The sequence below is a fragment of the Nothobranchius furzeri genome, chromosome 3 (assembly GCF_043380555.1).
Source record: "Nothobranchius furzeri strain GRZ-AD chromosome 3, NfurGRZ-RIMD1, whole genome shotgun sequence".
Classification (NCBI taxonomy): Eukaryota; Metazoa; Chordata; class Actinopteri; order Cyprinodontiformes; family Nothobranchiidae; genus Nothobranchius; species Nothobranchius furzeri.
In genome coordinates, this window is record NC_091743.1 from 77,372,411 (window position 1) to 77,396,394 (window position 23,984).

At 42.5% G+C, this 23,984-nt stretch overlaps 1 protein-coding gene and 1 long non-coding RNA gene across 4 annotated transcripts in view; both read right to left on the minus strand.

The window, feature by feature from the left end:
* Positions 1 to 1,906, minus strand: part of LOC139068905 (uncharacterized) — a 35,309-nt gene extending 33,403 nt beyond the window's left edge. The window contains exons 1-2 of the long non-coding RNA XR_011520155.1: positions 1,830 to 1,906; positions 1,705 to 1,762 (exon numbers count right to left, since the gene is read on the minus strand). This is a non-coding gene — a long non-coding RNA (uncharacterized lncRNA). The remainder of the gene's footprint in view (positions 1 to 1,704; positions 1,763 to 1,829) is intronic.
* A 5,097-nt stretch (positions 1,907 to 7,003) lies between these two features.
* The window catches only part of grm7 (glutamate metabotropic receptor 7), a 143,370-nt gene continuing 126,389 nt past the window's right edge, over positions 7,004 to 23,984 (minus strand). The window contains exons 9-11 of one of the 3 annotated variants that reach the window (XM_054736915.2): positions 23,454 to 23,700; positions 21,952 to 21,974; positions 7,004 to 9,562 (exon numbers count right to left, since the gene is read on the minus strand). In XM_054736915.2, the coding sequence (XP_054592890.1) occupies positions 21,970 to 21,974; positions 23,454 to 23,700 (252 nt within the window). In that variant the 3' untranslated portion in view covers positions 7,004 to 9,562; positions 21,952 to 21,969. Of the gene's footprint in view, positions 9,563 to 18,531; positions 19,286 to 21,951; positions 21,975 to 23,453; positions 23,701 to 23,984 lie in introns of those variants that run through there. The other 2 variants (XM_054736916.2, XM_015958318.3) reach the window with 2 other exon arrangements.

A 23,984-nucleotide genomic window follows, 5' to 3' on the forward strand; every position in this document is an offset into this window, starting at 1 on the left:
CATCTAGAACCACACCGCTACTTCTGGACTCTAGACGAGTCCCGTTAGCATGACTGCAGCAAAACCAACCGTGTTCGCTCCGGTAAGGAAGAACAAGTCCTTTGGGAAAGCTACGACACACGCACGCACGCACGCACGCACGCACACACACACACACACACACACACACACACACACACACACACACAGATATAATCTAAAAGATGATCTCTATATTTCAACATTAAAACCTCCATGACATCCTTGATTAGTGCAAACAACGAGTTGAGCTAAGGAGTTTCTCCAGCATCAGGAAGATTTATTCTGGTAAATTGTAGGTTCATTATTTTCCAGAGTTATGTCAATAAATACACACAGCAGTAAAACTGTAGATTACTGAACTATATTGGGACACATGATGGAGCTAAAACCAGCTGAAAACTTGTCAGCTTAGAGCTCCCAGTGGAGCACAGAAATGAAATATTTAAGAAAAGTAAACAAACTGTACCAATTTTGGTTCTGAAGATGAACAGAATCCTCATCTATGTCCAAATCAGGTCGCAGGTCTTCTGAGTCAAACGGTCTAAAACATGTCTGCACCTCTGGTAGTGATATCCAGCTGGCGGGGTCGGAGTTCGGTTGAACTTCTCCAGTAATCTAACATCCGTTCTCGTCGCCGTATCCCAGAGAAAAAACAAATCAGATGGACTAGTAGAGGCTTCAGAAGCTACATCTGATTGATGACACATTGTTCTCTGCTATAACGCTAACGCAGAAACAGCGGAGTCAGGCGTTGTTTACTACAGCTGTTTCAGCAGAGCTCCATGTGAAACGTCAACTGCTGCCCAGGGCTTAGACCGGAAGTTAGTTTCTGTTTTTCCTGCGCCGGTCACAAACATCAGATTTTCTTACAATTCCAGCCGTCAAAATCCAAAACCCTTTTTCATCTGAGATTTTAATACACATATACACATGCTGTTCAAACAAATTTTGCCTCTGGCCGATATCTTTAAATGAGTGAGTGAACCCACTACCAAAGATGAACTCTGCAAACTTTAAAAATCAGCTGCTCTAAATAAGCATTCAGGGAAAAGTCATGGGCTTGTGACTAACCTAATTTATGTCACTAGTTTGCAGTGTAACTGCCTTTGTACTTCAATATGCATATTTGTTCATTTAATTAAAAAAACGGCCACTTTGACATTTATACCCCATCGTCTTTTTTTTAACTATTCAGAAGAGCCCGTCCTTGCACAGTCAAAAAAGTAACTTAGTAACTTTTACTCTGACAAAATTTGAAATAAGCTACTTTTTACTTTTACTTGAGTACATTTTGAGGCAGGTAATTTTACTTGTAATTGAGTAAAATTTCATGAAAGTAATTATAATTGTACTTAAGTACAACATTTTAGTACTCTTTCCACCTCTGCCAATAACCAACTTGAAAAATAAGAGGCAGGAAGAACAGTCGACATCTTTAACAAATTCAACATGAACTACTAAGCTGGCTCCTCCTATCGTTGTAATGTTAACGTGGCTGTTCCTCTTTGTGTTATGGAACAACATGAAGAAAGTGGTCTAATACGGTCCCATCATTCTGGACCATACCTACACAAACTAATAACAGTCTATACAGTAGTTTATAGTGTGGGTTAGGGTTAAGCCCTTTACTGGAGACTGCGAAAAGAGGTGGCTAACAAGAAGTAGCCACTTAGCTTAACTCACCAGACAGTCCCAATGCTCAGAACCCCTGAGAACCATCCCAGTGCCGCTCAGAGTCGAACTACAAGAAAAGCACAACTTATTAGAAACAATATTTTTACTTTAATGGTAATTTGAAAGAGTTTTACCGTGTGTCACCATCCAAGAGCGCCTGACGACGATCACTTCCGGAGGAGGCAGCTTTAGCACGCGCTCCCCAGCTGCAAACAAGAGGAGTGCGCCCTCTGCTGGAATTAACATGCTACCACATCTGTGAGGAGTACTCTGTTCTACATGCCACATTCTAAGTTTTTAGATGTTAACAACCTTTTGCACTCTGAGCTTATATTTCTGCTCGTTTGATGTTAAACTGAAACATCTGATTGATCAGCTACCGGTTTGAGATGATTTCCTGTAACCTGAGAGTCCTGGAGTCTGTTTCTGGTCAGAGCATCGGTTGTTTAGAACCAGTCAACACCTCTTCAATAACAAGTTCACTCAGGTGTGAATGAATCTGCGGCCTGCCATCAGAGTCTCCCCAGCAGCAGGATCTTGGACGTTAGTTAGGGTTGGGTAAACATTACTGTACAGCTGGACCAAACACTAACCTGAAGCACATTTTTCTCTGTTTGATTCTGCAGCTCTGATTATCTGAAGCTGTCGAGTGGCAAAGACACGTTGAACTGAACTAAACATAAATAATTTTAGTCGGAGTGAGCTTCTGATTTCTTTCCTTCTCAGATGAGATGTTGTGGATCAGGACTACAGCTGATCTATGTGCTGTTGTGACCTTTGACTCAGCCAAGCTGCTGCCGAAAGTGGAGCTCTGAACACCTGATCAACAGTCTGAGCTCAAGGGCACTTCAGGTGGCCGATCTCAGAGCAGTGCATTGTGGGGTGTTTTTGGGATAGAGCCTTTCACCGGAGGTGGGATGAGCTTGGATTTGGGATGAAGACACAGTCTTTTTATTCCGATTCATCTGCAGGTTCAGAGAAGAAAATAAACCAGAACAAAAAGGAAGAGACTAAATTCAGGGTTTGTTTCAGCGACTTCAGATTTCTGTTAACCCTTCAGCTAGCAGGTCAGATGCTTCTGTCCCAATAAAATATGCAGGAAATGTAATTAAAAATAAATAAATACAACTCAGTTAAAGCTAAAAGAAAAGCTAGAAATATACTGATCATAGCCCTTTAATGGGATCTTTTTTACAGTTTGACCTCAACTCAACGCCGTCTGAAGGATTCTCTTCATCCTCCACAAAAATACCTAGCTGTCTGAGGCTGAATCCGTCTCCTTGGGGACACTTTGATTAAAAAAGTTAAAGAAGACAAAATGTCAAAGCTGGAGGGCTCAGCCTGTCTCTCTTCATCTCTCGTTCATTCTGTTTCTCGTCTCCAATCAAAGAGTGGGAGGGGAGACAGGATGCTTTGCAGCAGTTAATAACTTGCTTTGCTGCAGATGCCTTAAATTGGTTTCCATTGACACCTGTTATCTCTCAGCAGATAGCAGCAAGGACCTCATCAGGTTGTGTGGAGCCAAACTTCCAGCTCTCATTGTTGGATCTGTGTGTTTTGTTCGTCCTGCTGATGATGTCGTCTTTCAGCCGAGAGGCTGTCACTTCCAGCTGTCCTGGATGCTGCCTTGATAAAAACCTTTAGGACCATTCTCATATTTAATTGGCTCACCACGAGGTCAAGCTTATCTGGGGTTAAATGTTCAGATATTCAGATATCTGTCATCTTTGGGTCCTTTTTTCTGTTGGAAAGGGAAGATAAGCATCCATTATTAGGTGTTTATGATGGTGGCTTTGATACATCAGGAGGAAGAAGTCCAACTCGGCTGAGTTCTGACGGGGACTCGTTTTCCTGTCCAGGAGACAGGTCCGATAAGAGAGATTTAAATCGTTTTGTCTGTTATCTGGTTTATAGGTGAGTTTTGAAGATCCATCTGAAAACTGTGGTAATAAGCTGAAGAATAAAGTCTTTACATTTTACTGCCCAGAAGCTGGACTTCCATCTTCCAGGAGATTCGGGATGCTGGCCGAGTCTGCAGGAACACAACTAAACGTTTTCCAGATCTTCAGCTCTACAACAATCATCATCGGTGGGACAACCCTTACCTGTCCCAAAGTCCCACTTACTCACCCACCTACTAAGCTTTGGGTTAGCTTCAGGTTAGCTTGTAGCTAGTTCGACCGGGTGTCATCAGTTGATCCCAGCCTTACAGCCCCACCCTCAGCTCCACCTCTCTTCCCTTTTGTGGAATTGTCTGGGCTTGACAGAACCTGTGACATTGTCAAAATGGCCACCTAACATTTTGGCACAAAAACGTCTTATTGGAGCCTATGGAAATGAATTGTCCAGTATATATGTCAATGGTCTGCACGAGCAGACACAAAGTCTCTGACAGCCTAATCTACATGAGATAGTGGCCAAGGTCTTTCATGCACTCTGCTCATCTGAACTGCTTCACCTCTGGACAGCTCAAGACGAAGACAAAGAACTATTTTGATAAATACATAATCAACAACTTTGTTATTACCAATAATAATGTGAGCCCAATGTTCAATCTGTGAAATGACAATGTTATTACTTGATATTATAATCCTGTCATCAGTAGTATTTCACAAGTAATTATAATCCTGGACATTTGCACTAGACACTAATGACACGTAATGCTAAAGTCACACGACACATTTCCTTTTGTCTGACCCAATCAGAACCTTCGTTTCTGTTTTCTGTGGTGTTTGTATAAACCCTATTTTGCATGTCAAATTCTGATTCGCCAGTAAACCAAAACATGACAATTATAAAAACTATTCCACGCCACCTTTTCTTGAGTTCAAGCGTTCTAGAGAAGTCTGGGACAGGCCATCCGGACTTCCTCTTCAGCCAAAAAGAACCTCGACAAGCTGGATAAATCTGTTGTAAGTTACACCTGACCGCAACGGTTCCTTCAGAATAAAAGCTGAACCTCACGACCCCTTCAGGATCTCGGAGACACCAGTGATAACCTGTCGTGACCTGGAAGCATTCCAAGACTAGTTTGGTTGGCACCGCTGCTTTTCTACCGGCTTCGGTTCCAAGGAGGGTCCAAGAGGACCTCAGCATTTTGGATCTAACGGAGGCTTCCCCTGTGGTACGTAGACCGACAGATGGCGTTTCATGTGTGTTATAAATCTCCTACTAAAGTTTAGAGAGAAACATTCACTCCCACTCTGAACTAACTGCTTCTCCGGATCCACTGGTTCTGAATAACAGTCCACACACACACCATCATCATTCATCACGTCTCACTCCACCTTAGTTCCATCAGTACACAGTGTTTAAGTTAGTCTTGTTTAAATTGTGTGGAAATACATTTCTTAACTATTTTAAACCTGACTCTCTCTCTTCCCTTGGAGTTAATACGAAGTGTCACTTAATCCCTGCAATAAAAAGTTCCGATCTTCTGGTTAAAATATTCAAAGATCCATATATTTCACATTTCTATGGAATCTCACGTTTTATGGTTCATAAGTAAGATGTAAACGACCCATTCTTTACAGAAACAATATTCCAGTTATCAGACGTTAGAATAGAAGAATTGGTGTTTTCAGGACAGGAATTTCACTCTGGTTACTTTTGCATCCTCTAATTAACGCCAAAATGTTTTAGCTTCAAGTTTAAACTCTCTGTATTATTTATGGGACCTGCACGTTCCACTGCAGCAGCTCCTAAAGAGCTCTGTCAGCAGGTTGCAGCGCTGCCAGGAAATCAGAATCCTAATTCATCCATGGAATCTCATCCTTCTACCCATGACCACTAATTGGTTCAGCAAGAAAAAAACAAGAATAAGTGGAAAAGCGTAATCTCTCTCCACATAAAAAAAGAAAAAGGTCTTATCAGTCCCTCAGACTAAAGAGAAAAGAGGGAGAGACCGTCCTGCCTATCTTTGTCTTGGGGGGGGGGGGGGGGGGGGGTAAGAAAAGTGCTCATTGTTATCTGACTGATGTAAAGTCTATAGAAACCTGCTGCTCATCTTAGTTCTAAATGAGGAGGAATTTGGACAAATAGGGAAAGTTAGAAGCTCCAGGCTGAAAATAAAAACTTTGCTGCATCATCCATTTTCCTTCACTTATCCAGGGTCAAGTCACGGGGCAGCAGCCGAAGCAGAGAGGCCCAGATTTCCCTCTTCCCAGCCACTTGGGCCAGCTCTTCTGGGGAATCCCAGGAAACCTCACCAGGGAGGTGTCTAGGAGGCATCTTCAACTGGCTCCTCTCGATGTGGAGGAGCAGCAGGTCTACTCCGAGCCCCTCCAGATGACCAGCCTTCTCACCTTATCTCTAAGGGAGAGCCCAGCCACCCTGCAGAGAAAACTAATTTCGGCCGCTTGTATCCGTGATCTCGTTCTTTCAGTCACCATCCAAAGCTCGTGGCCAAAGGTGAGGGTAGGAATGTGGATCTACCGATAAATTGAGAGCTTCTCTTTCTGGCTCAGCTCTCGCTTCACTACGACAGATCGGTTTAACACCCACATCACTGCAGACGCAGCGCCAATCCACCTATCGAGGCAGGACCTCGTCCCTGACCTTGAGAAGGCATTCTGCTCTTTTCCGACTCGATACCATGGTCTCGGCTTTAGAGGAGCTGATTCTCATCCCAGCTGCTTCACACTCGGCTGCGAACTGCTCCAGCGAAAGCCAGACATCTCGTTCTGACAAAGCCAACAGGACCACATCATCTGCAAAAAGCAGAGACTCAATCCTTAGGCCACCAAAACCGATCCCTCACTTCCTGTTTCACTGAACACCAGAACAGCTTCAGGATGCTTTATGAAAAAAACAATCCTAATTATTTTGGTTGTCACATTTTTGCTGAGTAAAACCAAGCTGAATAAGTTAAAGATGCTATTGTTGCTACGACTCACGCGGAACAAACACGCTGCTCACCAGGAATGTTGCAGTGTGGCTCGTCAGAATAAAACATGCTTATGTTCTCTTCCCTATAAATAAAGTGACCTTGTCCTGACCTTCATGTCTGTCTCAACACGAGACAAACACATCCTCCCTTTGGTTTGGAGCTTTATTCCTCCTGTAGCAGCAGCTAATCTCAGCGCGGGAGAGTCGATCTGTGCTGCAGATGTTCTCTCACTGATTCTGCTGAGAATAAAATGAACAGAAACGAAGCTCTTCAGCATCTGAAGGCGACTTGGATAACTTCTTGTTTTCAGGTAAACAATAATAATGATAATAATAATGATAATGATAATAATAATAATAAAAAAAAAAAAAAAATAATAATAATAATAATAATAATAATAATAAAAGCATTTCAGGGAACTCTGTAGGAAAAATAACAAATGTTTTTTTTTATTTCATGTTAATACATTCTCAGACAACACCACAGAATAGTTGCATGAGTGGCCAAATGTAAATCTCTCCCACAACGTTGGCACAGAAGCAGCAGGGCAACAGGAAATACCAAATACAAACAGTAGAAAACATACATGCTTCCTTTTTTAAACAAGTTTTTTTAATATATACTCATCTCTTCCTCTGAGTCCCAGGGATTTTCCAGGAAAAATAAAAAAAAACAATCAAAGCCATTTTCTGCAAAAAAGACAACATAAAAATATAAACAGTACATTTCAGAGCAGACATGTGGACTCAGCTGTGCTGTGAGATTTTCATGTTTTTTTTCTGATTCAGTTTCAACATCGAACATATCAGGCATGCATCGACAACCGACGGCTGCAGTCCAAGAAATCACCAGGTAACAATTCCCGGTACAAAACACACCATCGTCATCATCGTGTGAGGGATCATGTGACCACGAACGCTTTAAAAGGGCTCTAAAAGGGCTCTAAAAGGGCTTTTGCTTGTTTGGCTTCACAGCCCATTGATGGGTTCTGGACAACAGCGAGTGGTTCTGGCAGATCTCTGACTTTTATCAGCTGAGGAAAGTTCCTCTTGTTCCCTGAAAATGCCAAAACTTTACAGAGAAAAAAAGGTCTGAAGTACAAAGCAGGTTTGAGGTAACCAGAATATTCTGCGTACCGGTTCTGACTCTGGATCTTCCCCCAGGCAGTGCAAAGAAATCAAGCTGAACAAGCTAACGATGCTAATGTTGCTACGACTCACGCAGAACAAAACAACAGACACCAAAAGGATCAGAGTGATGCTGAGGAGACTAAACCAATCATATTCCTTTTCCTTGCTTTTTTTCCCAGTATCTCCAACATACTGGAGAGAAAGGTCTGGTCCACAGTCAAGTGTCTGGTTCTGGTCCTGGCCGTGGAACCAACCGGTCCACGTGTGTTTAGTGGATCTGGAGAAGGAGGTGCTTCAGGAGGAGCAGGTGGTTTGTTGGAGAGAGGAGCCCTGACCTGTAAAAACGAACAATGAGGCTGAGGTTCTATTTTCACTAACAGGGCTCCAAACTGGACATTAGATATCTGAACGTCACCTAGATTTGGGTCATAAAATGTTCCTTGGAGCTATAAGTTTTAGCTCCTGAAATTTCTGTAGCTGGAAAAAACAACAACTAAAGATGCAATCATAAAAAAAGTTTGAATCTTTACTAAAAGAACAGAAATTTGAGTAAAAGGATTGGGATTGTGTGGTAAGATTCTGATCAGCATCACCGCTTCATTAATCTTTATATAATCTGCTTCTTTTGGCATCAAATGTTCCCCAGCTGATAAAATAATTCAGACTAACGAGAAGTGTCTCTCAGAGATGGTTAGGATCAAAGTCTGAGGACGGTGGAGAGTTAAGTCAGAGGAAAGTGTTCTCATCTTCTCTCTCAGTAGAGTGGCGAGTCAATAAACTAAAGAAAGACGTTTCTGCTCAGATTCAGCTGCTTTTACATATTTTAATCTGAAAAAGTAAAGCCTGGAGCTTCTGAGTCTTGCAGCTGAAGCTGAAGTGAAACTCCAGCGCTGCTTCGTAGTTCAGACCTACAGATTCATCTGGAAAACCTCACAGTCCTGGAAACGGGAGCTCCGTGTTTCTCCTTGTCAGAGACCTTTGGAGTGACACATGCAGAACAGGCACACGTGGAGCTTCCTACAGTCATCTTCACCTCTGAGATCTGTCACAAACACAAACCACAGAAAGACAGACACGGTGGTCGAGTGGACGACATGAAACACTGCAAACAGAAGCTTTTAATGTGAAAGATCTGACAGGATGTTAACACTGCTGGAGCGGGGGAGGGACTTCGTGGTTACTTCGCAGTTGCCATTTCCTGTTTAATTCTTGAATTGATCCCACTTCCTCCCTCAAGGACTCGCGGGACACGTAGGTCCGAAGTCAGAGTGCGAACCAAACAAAGCATGCACCACCAATAAAGACGTGGAGAGGAGCCCACCACTCGCAGTACAGAACCAGAACTTCTTACTGGAACATTTCTAGTCATTTTGCTCTAGATTCCCGACATTCCGGTGATGAAAATCTAGTTTGAGGCGGACACAGCTTCCAGATGTGGTCAAAAATGTACAAAAACATGGTGAGAAGAAGCAGAACATCACAGATGAAAGACTCGAAGCAGCAAGGTCGACTAGTCCGTTTGGAAGAGACGGGCTGCAGCTCTGACCGTCAGTTGATTCATCCGTCATGTTGGTTCTGGCTGCCATCAGCTCCACGCCACCAACAAACTAACGGGCTTAGACACCTCCAGCTTGTTTGTGTCTGACAGACTCACCAGGCGGAAACACCTGAATGTCTCCGGTGGGCAATGAATCACGAGAACAAAAACTAAAACCGAAAACCGTCCTCAGGGTCTCCTCTCCTGGTCTTCTGATCCCAGCAGGCATTTCTGCAGCGACCGCTCTGATGGAGGGATGCAGTTAGATCACAACGTCGTTGTAGCTCACGTACTTCGGTTTGGCTGCTGGACCTGAGGAGGAGAAGAGAAACCAGAGATCAGCTGGTATGATGATTCAGCTGAGGTGAGGTGGACTCTTCTGCCAGTCCTCCTGACCACAACCGTTTGATGGTTAAAGCGGGATCCATAAACATCATTCCTAAAGGAAACATTTACTTTCATGAGTCTCATGACCTCGTTAAACGCCATCCGAATAATTTAAGAGATCAGAAACCAAATACTGAAAAATTTGAGGGAGCCCGAGCCCCGATTGTAGCCACAGCCACTAGGGTGTGTCGCCACAAATGTGTGTGACTGCTATCCCATAGCTATGAGAACACCAATAGCTATAGCTATTAATTGCTGTGACAGCACCCACTGCCGGACAGACTCGTTTACGTTAAAGGTTTTACGTTAAGTTAACACTTAACTGAGAAGCATTGTGTTGGCAGTTTATAAGTACAGTAGATAGAAAATGTGTTCATATTTGAAACTTTGTTCATATTAGATGTTTATTGAATGTCTTTGGTGTACTTTCAACTTGCTCCCCATCATATTATGCTAAAGTGGCTGTGCGGTGCTCTGTCCGTAGCACAGTAGCTGTGGTCATAGCACAGTGGCTATAACTACAGCTACTGTTGCTATAACGGCAGCTACTGTGGCTATAACTACAGCTACTGTTGCTATAACTACAGCTACTGTGGCTATAACTACAGCTACTGTTGCTATAACTACAGCTACTGTTGCTATAACTACAGCTTCTGTTGCTATAACGACAGCCACTGTAGCTGTAGTTAAGGTCACTGTGGCAGTGTGACACAAACCAATCCAGCGCGACACCACGAACACCCACAAAGTGTTTCATCCTAGAAATCAGGAGAGAATGATCCACAGTATCAAATGCGCCCAATAGGTCCATTAAGGAATCAGTTTCCAAAAAAATGTAATTAAAAACCCGGAGAATTGCAGATTCCGTATGTGGACTGGCTTAAAACCAGACTGGAATTTTTCCAAAATGTCATACCCATCATATATTCAGTCAACTGTGAATTAATTAATGAGAATATTAAAACAGAATCACTCTGGTGATCCAGTAGTCGCATTCCAGCTTCCCATCATTCAGCATTCAGTTCTAGAGAACGCTACGGAACGGCCGTCTGGAGCGACACCTCTTTAACCCTGAGCATTTTTGGCAAGCTGCCAAAATCCTGCTAAAAGCTGCCTACTGCTGACACAGCAAACGGTTCCTGCAGAACAAAGCTTATATCGTTCCGACTCCTTAAGAGTCCTTCTAGACGCAAACGGTTCCATCCATCTGTGGTGACCCGGGACATCTCTGGACTGAAGAGTCTGTGCTGCGGTTATTCTACAGACCCTGGTGCGCAGAGATATTCTGACCTCCCTGACCTTCGGATCCATGAAGAGGGTCTCCAAGAAAGGGTGAAGTAGACACACAGATGGCATCCGATGCCTTTTGATAAGAATCAACTCCATAGCTTAACGCAAACCAAATTCTTCCCTTTTACACCCAGAACTCAGTTCTTCTAGATACGAATGTTCTGATAACCTCACATTAACACATAGGCACCATACGCCACATTCCATCCACCTAGATCCATCCATCACAGTAAATATTAGTTAACTTGTCATGTTTTGATTGTTTGGAAAAATAAATTCTTACCTTTATAAACCCGACTCTTTCCTTGAATCAAGACAAAGTGTTTTACAATCCCTGAATAAACAAAGAATCCTAGAATCTTCTGATTAAACATCCAAAGACCAAGCAGGTTGATATTCTGTATAGAGTATCACATCTTATTGGTCATAGGTAGAAGTAAAATATTAAGCTCTTAAAGCACTACATTTACCAACTCCTGCAATGGCTAAAAGTCAATAAAATTAGAAATAAAATCTGTGCGTGTCCATCCCTCTGTTTCCAGAAAGTTAGAATTACTAGACTTTTCTTTCTCAGTTTTTCCGATTCTAATTGGATAATCCAGATTATAATCCAGCCTTTTCTGGTTAGTGGGTGTGAAACAGCAGCAGATCTTAAACAGAACCAGACTGGTGAGGTCCTGCAGCATAACCTGATGTCAGCTGAACAGAAGAGCAATCTGGACTAGAACCGCCAGATCACACAGGTGGTTGTTATGGAAACGGAGCCCCCAGAAGGTGGATCTCATCCCTCTTTGCCCCGCTCAGCCTTTAGCCTCCCATGATAAAAGACTTGGAGCTAAAGGAACCTCATCAATCACGTCTGAAAGATCAAAGAGAAAATATTTCTGCACACTGAGGCCCAACACTGACGCTGGTGATGTAGCCATTTCTTCTCAGGGAGTTGTCCAATCAGAGCTCAGCTTACCATCCATATGATCTGCAGCAGTGACACCTTTAAAAGTTCTTATCCAAAGGAAGCGGTTAACAGGTCAGATCGATCAAACAGAAATCTGACCTTTATGACCTTTTTCTGCTACAGATCATCAGTGTAAAATGACAAAACCAACTCCATCCTTAGAGACTGCTCCAGTGGAAACAATGTTTGGTTCTAAAACTCGATGGGGCTGCATGGTGGTGCAGTTGTTAACACTGTTTCCTCGTATCAAGAAGGCTGCAGGTTCGAAACTCAGCTGCGGCCTTTCTGCGTGGAGTTGCATGCTCTCCCAATGCAGGCGTGGGCTTCCTCCGGGTTTTCCCTCAGATCACAACATGCCCTATAGGTTAGCAAATGCATGTCGCTTTGGATAAAAGGGTCTGCCAAATAAATATATAATCCTTGATTTTACCATGTAAAAGCTCAGTGAGATGTTTAATCTTATTTCCTAGAGTGACCTGGTCCAAGAAAGCAGCATAAAAAGTACAAAGAATTTTACACAAAAATAAACAAAACACCATATCCAGAAGATAAAAACAAAGAAGTACAAACATTTCTAGTTAATCAGATTCAGTGAGTAAGGCAGCTACATCCTCCCAGAGAGCCAATTTCACGGTCCTTCAAAAGTGACTTAAATTCACTCAATGAAATGATTTTTGACATTTTAATTTCCTTATTTAGGGTATTCCATGAAAAGGGAGCGGCATAATGAAAAGCTCTTTTACCCAATTCGGTTTTAGGTCTGGGGAGCGACAGTTGGAGAGATGCACTGGAGTGCAAACCATCACGGTTTTGACCATTTTGCAAATACATACACCGATAAGAGAGAGTTCGGCCAGGGAGAGACTTGTAGACAAAAGACGTCCAGGCAGTGAATCTGCGAGCATACAGAGAGGGTAAAGAGGCAGCAGTGCACAGAGAGCAATGATGAACATGCTGATCCAAGCTAGTAATAAAGCATAATGCACGATGGTAAACTGGATCCAGTTTTTCAGCCATTGCATTCATATAGACGGAATCAGCATAATCTAGTGAAGGTAAAAGGTTCCAGTGAGTAAGTGCTTCCTTGCCTTCAGAGAAAAACATAATGTATTTCTGTAAAAGAAACCTAGTTTAAGTTTTAGTTTTTTAACGAGATTTCCTATGTGAAACTGAGAAGAGGTTCTGATCGACTATGACTCCCAAGCGTTTATGGGATGTAACCATTTCAAGAGGAACCCTATGAATATTGGTAATATTTGGAAGATTGGGTGGGATTTTTTACCATTTGAAAATAACATGAATTTGGATTTTTCAACACTTGGTACCAGTTTTAGATTAGTTAAATGAGACTACACTACAATAAAAGCTGCCTGTAGGAATTCCAAAGTTTGAGTAGCGATGGGGGATGAACAATAAATAACAGTATCATCTGCATACAAATGAAGAGAAGCATTTGTTACATGATCACAAATATTATTGATATAAATGGTGAAAAGAAGAAGTCCAAGGATGGAGCCTTGTGGTACACGCTTCATTACCGGGAGGGAAGAAGAGAAGGAGCCGTCAACCTGAACACATTGTGTTCTAGTTGATAAATAATTAGTGAACCAATTAACAGCACAATCAGATAGACCGATGTTACAAAGTTGATTTAACAAAATGACGTGGTCCACAGAATCAAAAGCCTTTGATAGGTCAATGAATAATGCAGCACAGTACTTTTTACTGTCTACAGCAACAATTATGTCATTTACTACTTTTGTAGCAGCGGTAACAGTACTGTGCCATTTACAAAAACCTGATTGTTGCGGTGATTCTAAGAAGTATTTTAGTTGTTCACATACAAGTTTTCTAGGATTTAGCTAGAACACACAGGTTAGAAAATAAACACAAAATGTTTTATTTCATCTAAACGACCTCTTGTGCCTCGACTCAGAAATGTGTCAGAAATATACAGGAAGTGAACGATCAGCAGTAAAACTGATTATTGGTGAAGCCCTGAGCTGTTTTTACTCAGTCTGGTTCTGAAACGATGGAGACAAACGGCTGTTATAATAATGTCCTCCTGCTGCACAAACAAGAGGCTACAACAGCGAGAACGACTCCTTACTGTAGGTTTTGACTGCACCGCCACAGGTTGCAGGCCCATGCTATAAAAGAGTTCAGGCAAGTCAGGTGTTCCTCCATCAGCTCAGATCAAATGCCTCTCAAGTCATCTCACATTCAATCCTGAAGTTCTGGATGTTTGGGAGGCATCCTGGAACTGCAGGCAGCAGCTTGTAGGGATTCTTCCTGAGCAGCGAGGGCTAAATGAGCTTTATGAAAGAGGCAGACGGAAACCTTTGTTGTATGAGGAATTAGCTTGTGCAGAAAAGCTGAGAGGTCTTATGGAAGGACAGTCAGACAGATTTGGCCATTGAAGAGCAGCTGAAGATGATGTCTTTGTTGTTGGGGAATCAGCTGTAGAGCTGGAGATGGAGTGAGTGCAGAGGAGAGGAGATGAAGCCATCTTAAGTGACTGAGGATGATCACAGCATGGAGGAATAGAGCCAGGCGTGATGGGTAGGGTGGGGGGAAGAAGAGAAGGCCAGGAAGACCAACCAAAATCAGAGTGAAATGAGCGCTGTCTGCAGAGGAACGGAGAATGGAGCTGGGAGTGTCTAACAGATGGCTCTGCTACTCCTTGGGGAGTCCTGACTCTGAATGGGAACCCTGGCTAGCGTCCCGCGTCCCCGCTGTGCTGATAACACCCCCCACTGCACTATAACCAACAGGACTGATTGATGAGGCTTCATTATCGCTGCTCCATGGGCGGCACCATGGAGCTTTGCTCACAGGGCCTTCATTATTTAAAGTCACATTGGGATCCAGTTTTCTGTTCCAGCAGCTTCTCGTTTTCAATAAAATTAAAACCTGTTCCAGCAGCGTCACGTTTTCCTGGACTTTCACCTGTTGGAATAAAATTAAAACCTGTTCCTGCAGGCTTCCTCCACAGAGGAGACCAGAGATTTGATGAACGGTAACAAAACGACAGAGCTGTCCTCATACTCACTCATGTCCAACACAAACCTCCGACGGAGACACGCCTGGAGATGAACAACAAGCAGGGTTCAGCCTCAGGGAACTTCCTTTAATCCTTCACAATAAGAGTCCTGTCATGTTCTGTCCATGTCTCCCCTCTTCCTTCCATATTCCAGCATCTCACATGTCTCCGGTCCCCTCTGACATCACTCAGGTCTCTCTCTCTCTCCTGTGTATTTGATGTACCCATTAATATATTTTATATCATCATCTTCCCCTTCCAGTGTGTTTAATCTATTTGGTAGTTAGTTTAGTTCTCCTCCTTATGTTAGCTGGTTCAGTTTCAGTCCTCTCGTGCTTCTGTATTACCTCTCATCCCTTCAACCACTCATGGGTTCTCATTGTTCCCTTTAGATTATCATTCTTTTGGGTCTTCCGTTAGTTTAGTACTATTAGATAATGCTTTCCTTGTTCCTCCCTGTTCGGTTTACCTTTACTGTCAGCATTTCTCATGTTTTGTTTTAATCATGTTTTTTTTTCGTTGTCCCCCTTTTTCACCAGTTTCTGTGTTCAGCCTCCATTTCCCACAGTTCTTTCCTCTCAGGGCCCCATTTACTAGTCACACCTGTAACTGATCAGTAATCGCCACACCTGTCCATTTCCTCATCACTACCTCAGCGCTGTTCATTGTCAGTTCCTTATGTTGCTGACCAAGAGAGTCTCTGACTTTGGGAACCAGCTCATCTACTGTGGGTCTTTGTTTCAGTGCTGCTTTAGGTTTTGACTCAGAATAACCAAACTATTCTAGAATAACTGAAACACTTGTTTGAACCTTTTCTTATTTTTCCCTTGTGTTTTTGGGGGCTCCTAGTGCTCCATCGCTCTGAGCTCATTACATCATGTTAGCAGTATTAGCCATATTAGCTGCACGATTAGCCATATTAGATGTGTAATTAGCCATATTAGCTTTGCTATTAAGGCACATTCAATTTGTCCTCGGAACTTGGAAATCCTGGTTTTCAATTAGGAAAAATCGAAGAAAACGCCCAAAAATCAGACCTCCCAGTTGGAAACTCTGAAGAAATTCAGAACTCTGACCTCAACATCCCAAATGGCAGCTCTCCATATCAACAACAGTAACTTTTGGGTGAAGCGTGTTTGTTTTACAAAACACGCTATAGAAGTGTGTTTAAAATCAATGTTACATGTTGTGCTTCTACGTTGAACATACTTAGTATACTAAGTATTGTATAGTATACTAAATATTCTAAGTATCGTTTTCAGCTGTACTAACATACATGTTATTAAAAGGAATCTAAAAACAGTGGCTACTTAGGAAGTGGGCATTGCCATATTGCAATCCTGACTTCTCTGAATTCCATTTTTCGTTCTTTTTAAAACACGGATAAGGTTTTTCTTTACCTTGCTGACGTTACGTTTGCAGCTGCAAACATCTTCAGAGCTGACACTGATGGTGGCGTCACTTCCTACTCCATTTATCCGCAGGCAGCAGAGGACGTTGTCGCCCTCTGCTGCCCGCTCTCCCCTGTCCGATGATGCAGTCCCATGCACGAACCAATGAGTAAACTCCATCGTCTCTGTTCATGGTCCCACATCCACGTCTCCTTATCTTTGTAGCTTCTTTTATCCATCTTTTGTATTTCTGTTGTTCGGTGTTTATGATCCGTGTGTTGTCCCAGTCCATTATATTGTTTTCTCTTGTGCAGTGATCTGTTACAGCCGTCTTCTTTATTGTGCTTTCTGCTTCTTCTTTTGCTGCTCTTGTGTGTTTTCGACTTGTTTTTTTCTCACACTCCTTTCTATGTTCTATTGTTCGTGTGTTGAGTTGGCTTCCGGTTTCTCCTATGTATGTTTTATTGCAGTTTGCACGAGATTTCGTAAACGACTCCACATTTAAGTCCAGCTGGTATTTTGTCTTTTGGGTGCACTAGTCTGTTTATAACTGTTGTGTATGGTTTTGTTGGTGTGTTTATGTAGTGTTTTTTCATTGTTGCTCTTGTTTATCTGTTATGCCTTTGATGTATGTTAATGTTATCACTGGTTTTGGTTCTTGTCTTTCTGGGTTTCTGGTTCTTTGCTTTGGTTGTTTTTCTTTCTTTCTGTTGTTGTTTGTTGTTTGTCTTTGTTTATTGCCCATGTTGGGTATCCGCAGGTCTTTAAAGCGTATTGTATGTGTTTGTCCTCTTGTTTACGATCTCTTTCTTCTGTTATTATGTTTGCTCGGTGATATAGTGTTCTGATATCCATAATAGATATTGGTCTGTGTGTGATGGTTTCCTATATGTGTTTATGTTTAGGGTCCCATCGGTGTGCCTGGTTATTTTCATGTCCATAAATGTTATACTGCCTTCTGTTTCTGACTCATATGTGAGCTTTATGTTGCCTGTGTCGTCAATGTTATTCAAGTGTTGTGTTAGTGTTTTTGTTTGTCCTTTTGGTATGATTTCCAGTATGTCGTCTACGTGGCGTTTCCATAATTTTATTTAGCAGTTTGTGGGGGCAGTGACTATGGTTTGTGTTCTAGGTCTTCCATGAAAAACTCGCACAGGGTGGCTGATAACGGGTAACCCATGGCAGAGCCTTCCAGTTGTCTGTATATTGTGTCATCGTGCTGATTGGTCCTAGTGCTGTCCAATTGCATGAAGAGACAGTTTGAAAGACAACCGTAGATTTTGCTCCACAACCAAGCTGCCTACGGGTCGTGGTTACTAACCACCTACATTGTTCGGAGAAACAAAGCTTCTTTCAGATATGCTGCAGTCCTCAACAGTTGACCTCTCAAAAGCAGCAGATTTAGTTGAAGGATTGGTGCAGACATTAACAGATTTCAGGCAGGAGTGCTTTTTGACAAGTTGTGGGGGGAAGTACTGAACATTTGTTAACAGTGTGATGCTGCCACACAGTCAGAAGCAAAACGACAAAGACATGCTCCGGACTTCGTGAGTACCACATACTAAGCTCACTTGGTCAGAGGGAGCTGGCCTCTGACAAAGAAACTTATCGGTCTTCTTTTTTTTATCCTGTCATTGACTGCATGCTAAGTGAACTGAGCAGACGTTTTTCAAAGACCAGTTGTGAGCTGATGAGCAGTATTCGATCTCTTAACCCTAAAATTGACGCTTTTTTTGAAAGACACCACTTTGTTTGAGTTTGGTCATCTTTTTGATGCTAATATTGAGGATCTGGGGCATGAACTGCATCAGTTCAAGAGATTTTTGGATAGAAAAATGAAGATGGGTGTGGCTGAAAAGCTTTCTGATACAGTGGAGTTGATCCGTTTCACAGTGCCATACAAGGAGGTATTTTACGAGTTCTTTAGACTGTGCAAAATCGCTGTTGCACTCCCAGTAAGTTCTGCCTCTTGTGAGTGGAGTTTTTCAACATTGAAATTAGTAAAAACCTACCTCCGGTCTACTACTACAGATGAGCGCCTTAGCAATCTAGGGGTGCTAAGCATTGAATCCAGAAGGGATTTAAGGCTCTGAACCTTAAAGTATTCGTAGACCATTTTTGCAAAACACCACAAACGTAGATGTTACACCCCTCCAGGCCTAGGAATTACCAGGAGGGGCAACACAAGTGTGGTGGGAGCAAACACGAGGACAAATAAAAGTTCCAAAGGAGTTTATTAACTAAAATTGTCCCTGGCGGGTGTAAATAAGGTCCTTGAAAATAATTAAGCCAGAGGTCTGTTTAATCTAGTCTCTTAAATGAATAAAGTTCTGGGCAAGGCCCCACACTCGTGCAATACCCAGCCCGGGGTAAGTTTCCTCCTTCTGGTCCTGTGTTACTCCAGCTGTGACAGGCGTCTCACGCTCTCCCTTTTCTCTCTCTCTTTCTGGAAGCCGGTGGTTCTCCTCCAGAAAAGATCTCCGTGTCGGTGCATAATCCAATATTCTGGTTATCTCAGGCTTTCCTTCTGGTTGTGGTTAAAAGGCGATCACAGGATTTCCCCATTTCGTCTCTCGTCTCTTATCTCTCCGATCTCCTCTGCTGCTCTTCTCGTGTGCTCGTTCTCTGTTCAGTCTCCGGCTGCTCTTCTCCACGACTCTCTTCACGATCCTCTCCAACTCTGCTCCTTTCTCGGGATCGCGTCTCTTCTTCCTTTGTAAGGAGTCCTGATGAGTCCTGGTTATCCGCAGCTGGTGTCAGCGGGCCAGCGGAAGGGTGCGTCTCAGCGTGCCTCTCTCCATGGTGCTGATCCTCTGTCTCAGCGGGGCCAGAGCGAGGAGCTGTCCATGGTGCGGTGGATTATAAAGGAGCTCAGGAACGCAGAGGTCATGACAGTAGAATACTGTTATTGTAATGGGACAGATTACTGTGTGACCAATTACTCTGTCACATCTTGATGATGATTCATGCTGTAAAACAAAATCAGCACAAACTTACACAAAAGAATAATAACTTGTGCATTCAAAGAAAGAAATGGTAATGCATTGTCTCTAAGTTTGGATCAGAAACTGCAAATTGCTGTTTGGTTAGCTGCTCAAAAGGGGCTGTGATGTTGTATGGCTGTGACTAAATTTTTGTGCGAATCTGTTCTGACATTTTTCTGATTTTACTTACCTAAAATATCTTATGTGAAAGTATAAATAGGACAGGAATCAGCATTCATTCCAGATTTGGTAGGCTTTTGTTACAGCTTTATATAATGCTGTTCTCTCTCTCTCTCTCTCTCTCTCTCTCTCTCTCTCTCTCTCTCTCTCTCTCTCTCTCTCTCTCTCTCTCTCTCTCTCTCTCTCTCTCTCTCTCTCTCTCTCTCTCTCTCTCTCTCTCTCTCTCTCTCTCTCTCTCTGTCTGTGTGTGTGTGTTGACTACAAAAAGCACTGCACTAAGAAATTGCATTGTGCACATATTTTATTTGTTTGTTTATTTTTCATGTGTATAGTACATGTAATCTTCAAATAAAGTCAAACTATAATAAACGAGAATTATTGTTTAACTCAAGTCTCATGTTGTGGTGAAGCATTCAGAATTGTTATCTGAGTGCCATAAAAACATGCCAGTTTTACTTTCACAAGTAAACCGTTACCACATTCGCTGTAATAGTTTACTTGTTCATTGTCTTTTATTATGAATTTATTTGAATCTTATTTTAGTAAAATACAGCTGTAAAAGATCATAGATGAAGAAAGTTAAGGAAAATTTTTGATAAATTTGATCCCCAAAATATAGTAAAGATAGAAATGAAAAAGAAGAGAACAAAAAAGTGAGTAGTTTCACAGTACTAGGAATTTCCTTTGGCAAAATTGTGCACAAGCACAAAATTAGTCAAATGGCGGAGCCAAAATCAATTTTGATATTGCCCTAATTTTAGCCTTTTTTTCTTGCGCCCCCATGAAAAAATACTGGCCCCACTGTGGCCCCCCTGGAAAATTTGGTCTAGAACCGCCCCTGGTGGTTAGACTGTAGGCTTACATCTATAGGGTGGTTGCCAGGCTGGGTAAATGTGCATCTTTATACTAAAGTTAGACATGAACAACCATGTCTAATCACTGACATTTAAAACAAAACGTGCTGAGGGTTAAATGATGAAATACCAACCCTGCAGGTATCAAATCAAAAAGAGTTTTTTCCAAACTTTTTCTGAAAACAATGAAAGCTAAAACCACCAGAACAACATGATGTCCGGCCACACCTCAGAATTTTATCTTCTGATTAGTTTTACTTCTGCGTCTTCTCTGATTGAACATCTGGCTTTCCATAGCAGCCTCTCTGCCTGTAAAGCAGCTCTTCGTCTTATTAAACACCTTTGATGAAATGAAAAGAAATTTATCATTAAAGTTGTAGAATATTTCCTAAAGTTTATGACTCCCAGTCCTGCCCTTAAAGACAGATGTTAGCTGGAGGTGTTTCAATCAGGAGTTCAGTTTAAAAGTTCAAAAATCAACTTTCAGAATGTTGGATTTAAACTGTCTGAAGGAAACTTCATTACAAAAGTTTTTCTCTGTCGTCCAATTCATCTTCCCTATAATAAAGGAATAAAAGTTCAGATGAAATGTTGGATCATTAATTGTCATCCGTCATCAGCTGTTGATTCTCTTGCTGCCTAGATGAACAACTCAAGAGATTAACAGAAACACAAAACCATCATCATCATTTTAATGAAACACAAGTTTTAATTCTACACTATAGGGTTTTAATCTGAAAACAAACGGATAAATTCAGATTTAAAGACTGAACCAAGGTTCCAATCCCTTTATCAGAGCAGATGGCAACACGTGATCTCTATAGTTGACTTACTTTCTATATCGTACGTCAGACGAGCACCAACTTTTACTGGGTCACTTTGGCAAAGTGTTCCAACTCTCTGAGTTGGTTTCACTTTTCCTCAGATTATTTCAGAAAGAAATCCTTAATAATCAGGAACAGCTTAACTCATCGTCCTGCAGGTTTTTTGGCTTTTGCTGTCAAATCTAAAAATATATAAAATTGTCATCCGGCACTGTTTTAATCTGGTCGACTCTAAATCACCAGTTTATTGATCAGCTGACATGGATTAGGACTGTGGACCCAAGAAATCCAGACATTAACTATTTAACAATAACTGGATTAGTTGAATTTTTGATATCTGATTATCTGAGTTCTTCTTCATTCAGCTGGATAAAAAAACATGTTTTTCTCCTTTTTAGCGTGACTTTGCCGCCCGCCCGCTGCTGTGGGTGATCCTCTGACCCATCTGGGGTTTGACACCTCTCTGGAGTTTGTTGAAGGAGGAACCTTCCAGCTGCACGCTTTATGAATGCTGCAGGAGCGCTGCGCTAAACGCGGAGGTCGAGCGGGTCAGACATGCAGTTAAAGCATCAGAGAATATCTGTAAATCTGCCACTCCAACAGCCATACGAGCTTCTCCTCATGTAAAGGTTATGAGTAGTTAGAAAGATGGTGATAAAGAGCAGAAGACGTATATTTAACATTCTCTCCACACAGGCCTCCTCGCCCTCAGCCCCTCCCCTACTCAACAGCTCCAGAAGAAAATGGAACAAGGTCGGGACAGCAGAGCAGAAGAAGATTCATTTGCTCTTACCTCTGATAAATTGTGAAACTAGCCTGTCAAGAGAAGAAAAACATGATTTGGTGAGTTGTTCTGAGTTGGAATCTCACTTCCAGCTGATCATGTGATCATGTGAACACTGATCTCTGCAAACATGAGTCTCATTTTGTTCCTGCGTTGCCGGCTGGTGGTTTCAATGAATTTTATAAAAAGATGGTTGAAAATGCTCAACATCCACACGAGTTGAGCATCAGGAGATCTGGTGATATCTGTGATTCATGCAGACTTTAGATTAAACCAGGGGTCGGCTACCATTATTACCCGTTTACCACAGTAAAGAAAACACTGGGAGCCACAGCAGCCGCGGCGTTGTGGGTGGGGCTACTAGGTCCGAGCAGGTGCTGATTTATGCATGCATCAAAACACGCCTCCTTTTAAAACATGTTTAAACTGTTCACAAAACTAATCCAGGCTCTCTCTCGTTGGACTGTAGTAATTAAACTTTGTTCAGAACAAAAGTTTACATTAAACAATGTTGAAAAGTGAAGTAAGGATCCGGTCAATATTTTTTATTCTCTGATTTACAACGACGGAGATAACGGCACAGTGCGTGAATCTGCTGTTCTGGGTCTGCAGCTGCGCATCACATGGGGGGAGGCAGGGATTGATCAAATCTAAGTGTTTTACTTCCAAGTTGAAAGGATGGCTCAGAAAAATAACATCATTTATAAAACGTGACATCTCATAGAGCCAACAGTGATACACGGAGCCTACCGGTGCTCCAGAGCAGGGCTCTCCAACTTTTGTGAAGCAGAGAGCTACCTCATGAGTACTGAGCCATACAAAGGGCTAGGCAGGTTGATACAATAGTGACCTGTGAGCTGGAATAGGCCAGAGTCAAACAAAGCTTCATGTATAATACACATCATTTATTGTTTTTAAAGGTATTGGCCAGACTCGGCATTAAAATGGTAGAAATGCGGTCTGATTACACTTTACTTTGTTTTTGATATCCAGCTAGCGGGGTCGGAGTTCGGTTGAACTTCTCCAGTAATCCAATATCCGTTCTGGTCGCCGTAACCCAGAGAAAAAACGTATCTGACCGACTAGCAGAGGCTTCAGAAGCTACATCTGACTGATGACACGTTGTTCTGCTATAACGCTAACGCAGAAACTACGGAGTTGGAGTTGTTTTACTACATCTGATTCAGCAGAGATCCTTGTGGAACGTCATCAGCTGTCCAGGGCTTAGACCGGAGGCTAGCTTCTGCTTTTCCTGCGCCGGTCACAAACATCAGATTTTCTTTAAATTCCAACTGTGAAAATCCAAAACCTGTTTTCATCTGAGGTTTTAATACTTCTTTACACACGCTGTTCAGAGGAATTTTGCCTCTGGCGGATGTTTTTAAGGAATATTGGAGTTTTTAAATCTACATGCATTTGTGATGAACAAATATGGCAGCAGAATGTTTTGAACAACCCTGGAACATTTAATTTGTTCCACTGGTTCCTGCAGGAGTTTCATCAGTACTTACTGTTGGGGTCGACGTTCTCACACAGCTCCGTCTTGGCCTCGCCGTTGGGTCGGTCGCTGGCCTTGTGGGACAGCCGGGACGACATGGTGGCAGCGGTGACGACGGCTTTGAAGGATCGTTTTCTCTTCTGCACGTTGAGTTCAGGGTGGAAGATGATGACGTAGACTTTGGGCACGTAGAGCATACCGAGGGCGACAGACGCACTCAAGTTCATGGAGATGGTCAGTGTGGTCGTCTGGATGTACAGCTGAGGGAGACAACAGGTTAGAGGCAGATCTGACAGCTGATGTTGTAAAAGGTTCTGCTTAACTTTGTTCTCATTAGAGGTCCAACATTCAGAACTGAGCCAGAGTTCCTGGGTCAGTCTCTTTGACTGCCTCCGTCTGTGTTTCTGATCTTTGTCAGAACCATGAAGGAGGCTCAGAAAGCTGGTGAGCTGTGATAAACCCAACAGAACCAAGTGTCTGGCCTCGTTCTGACCGTTCAGCTTCAGCAGAGGCGGCAGCTGGCCGACACGCTCCATCAGTGTTT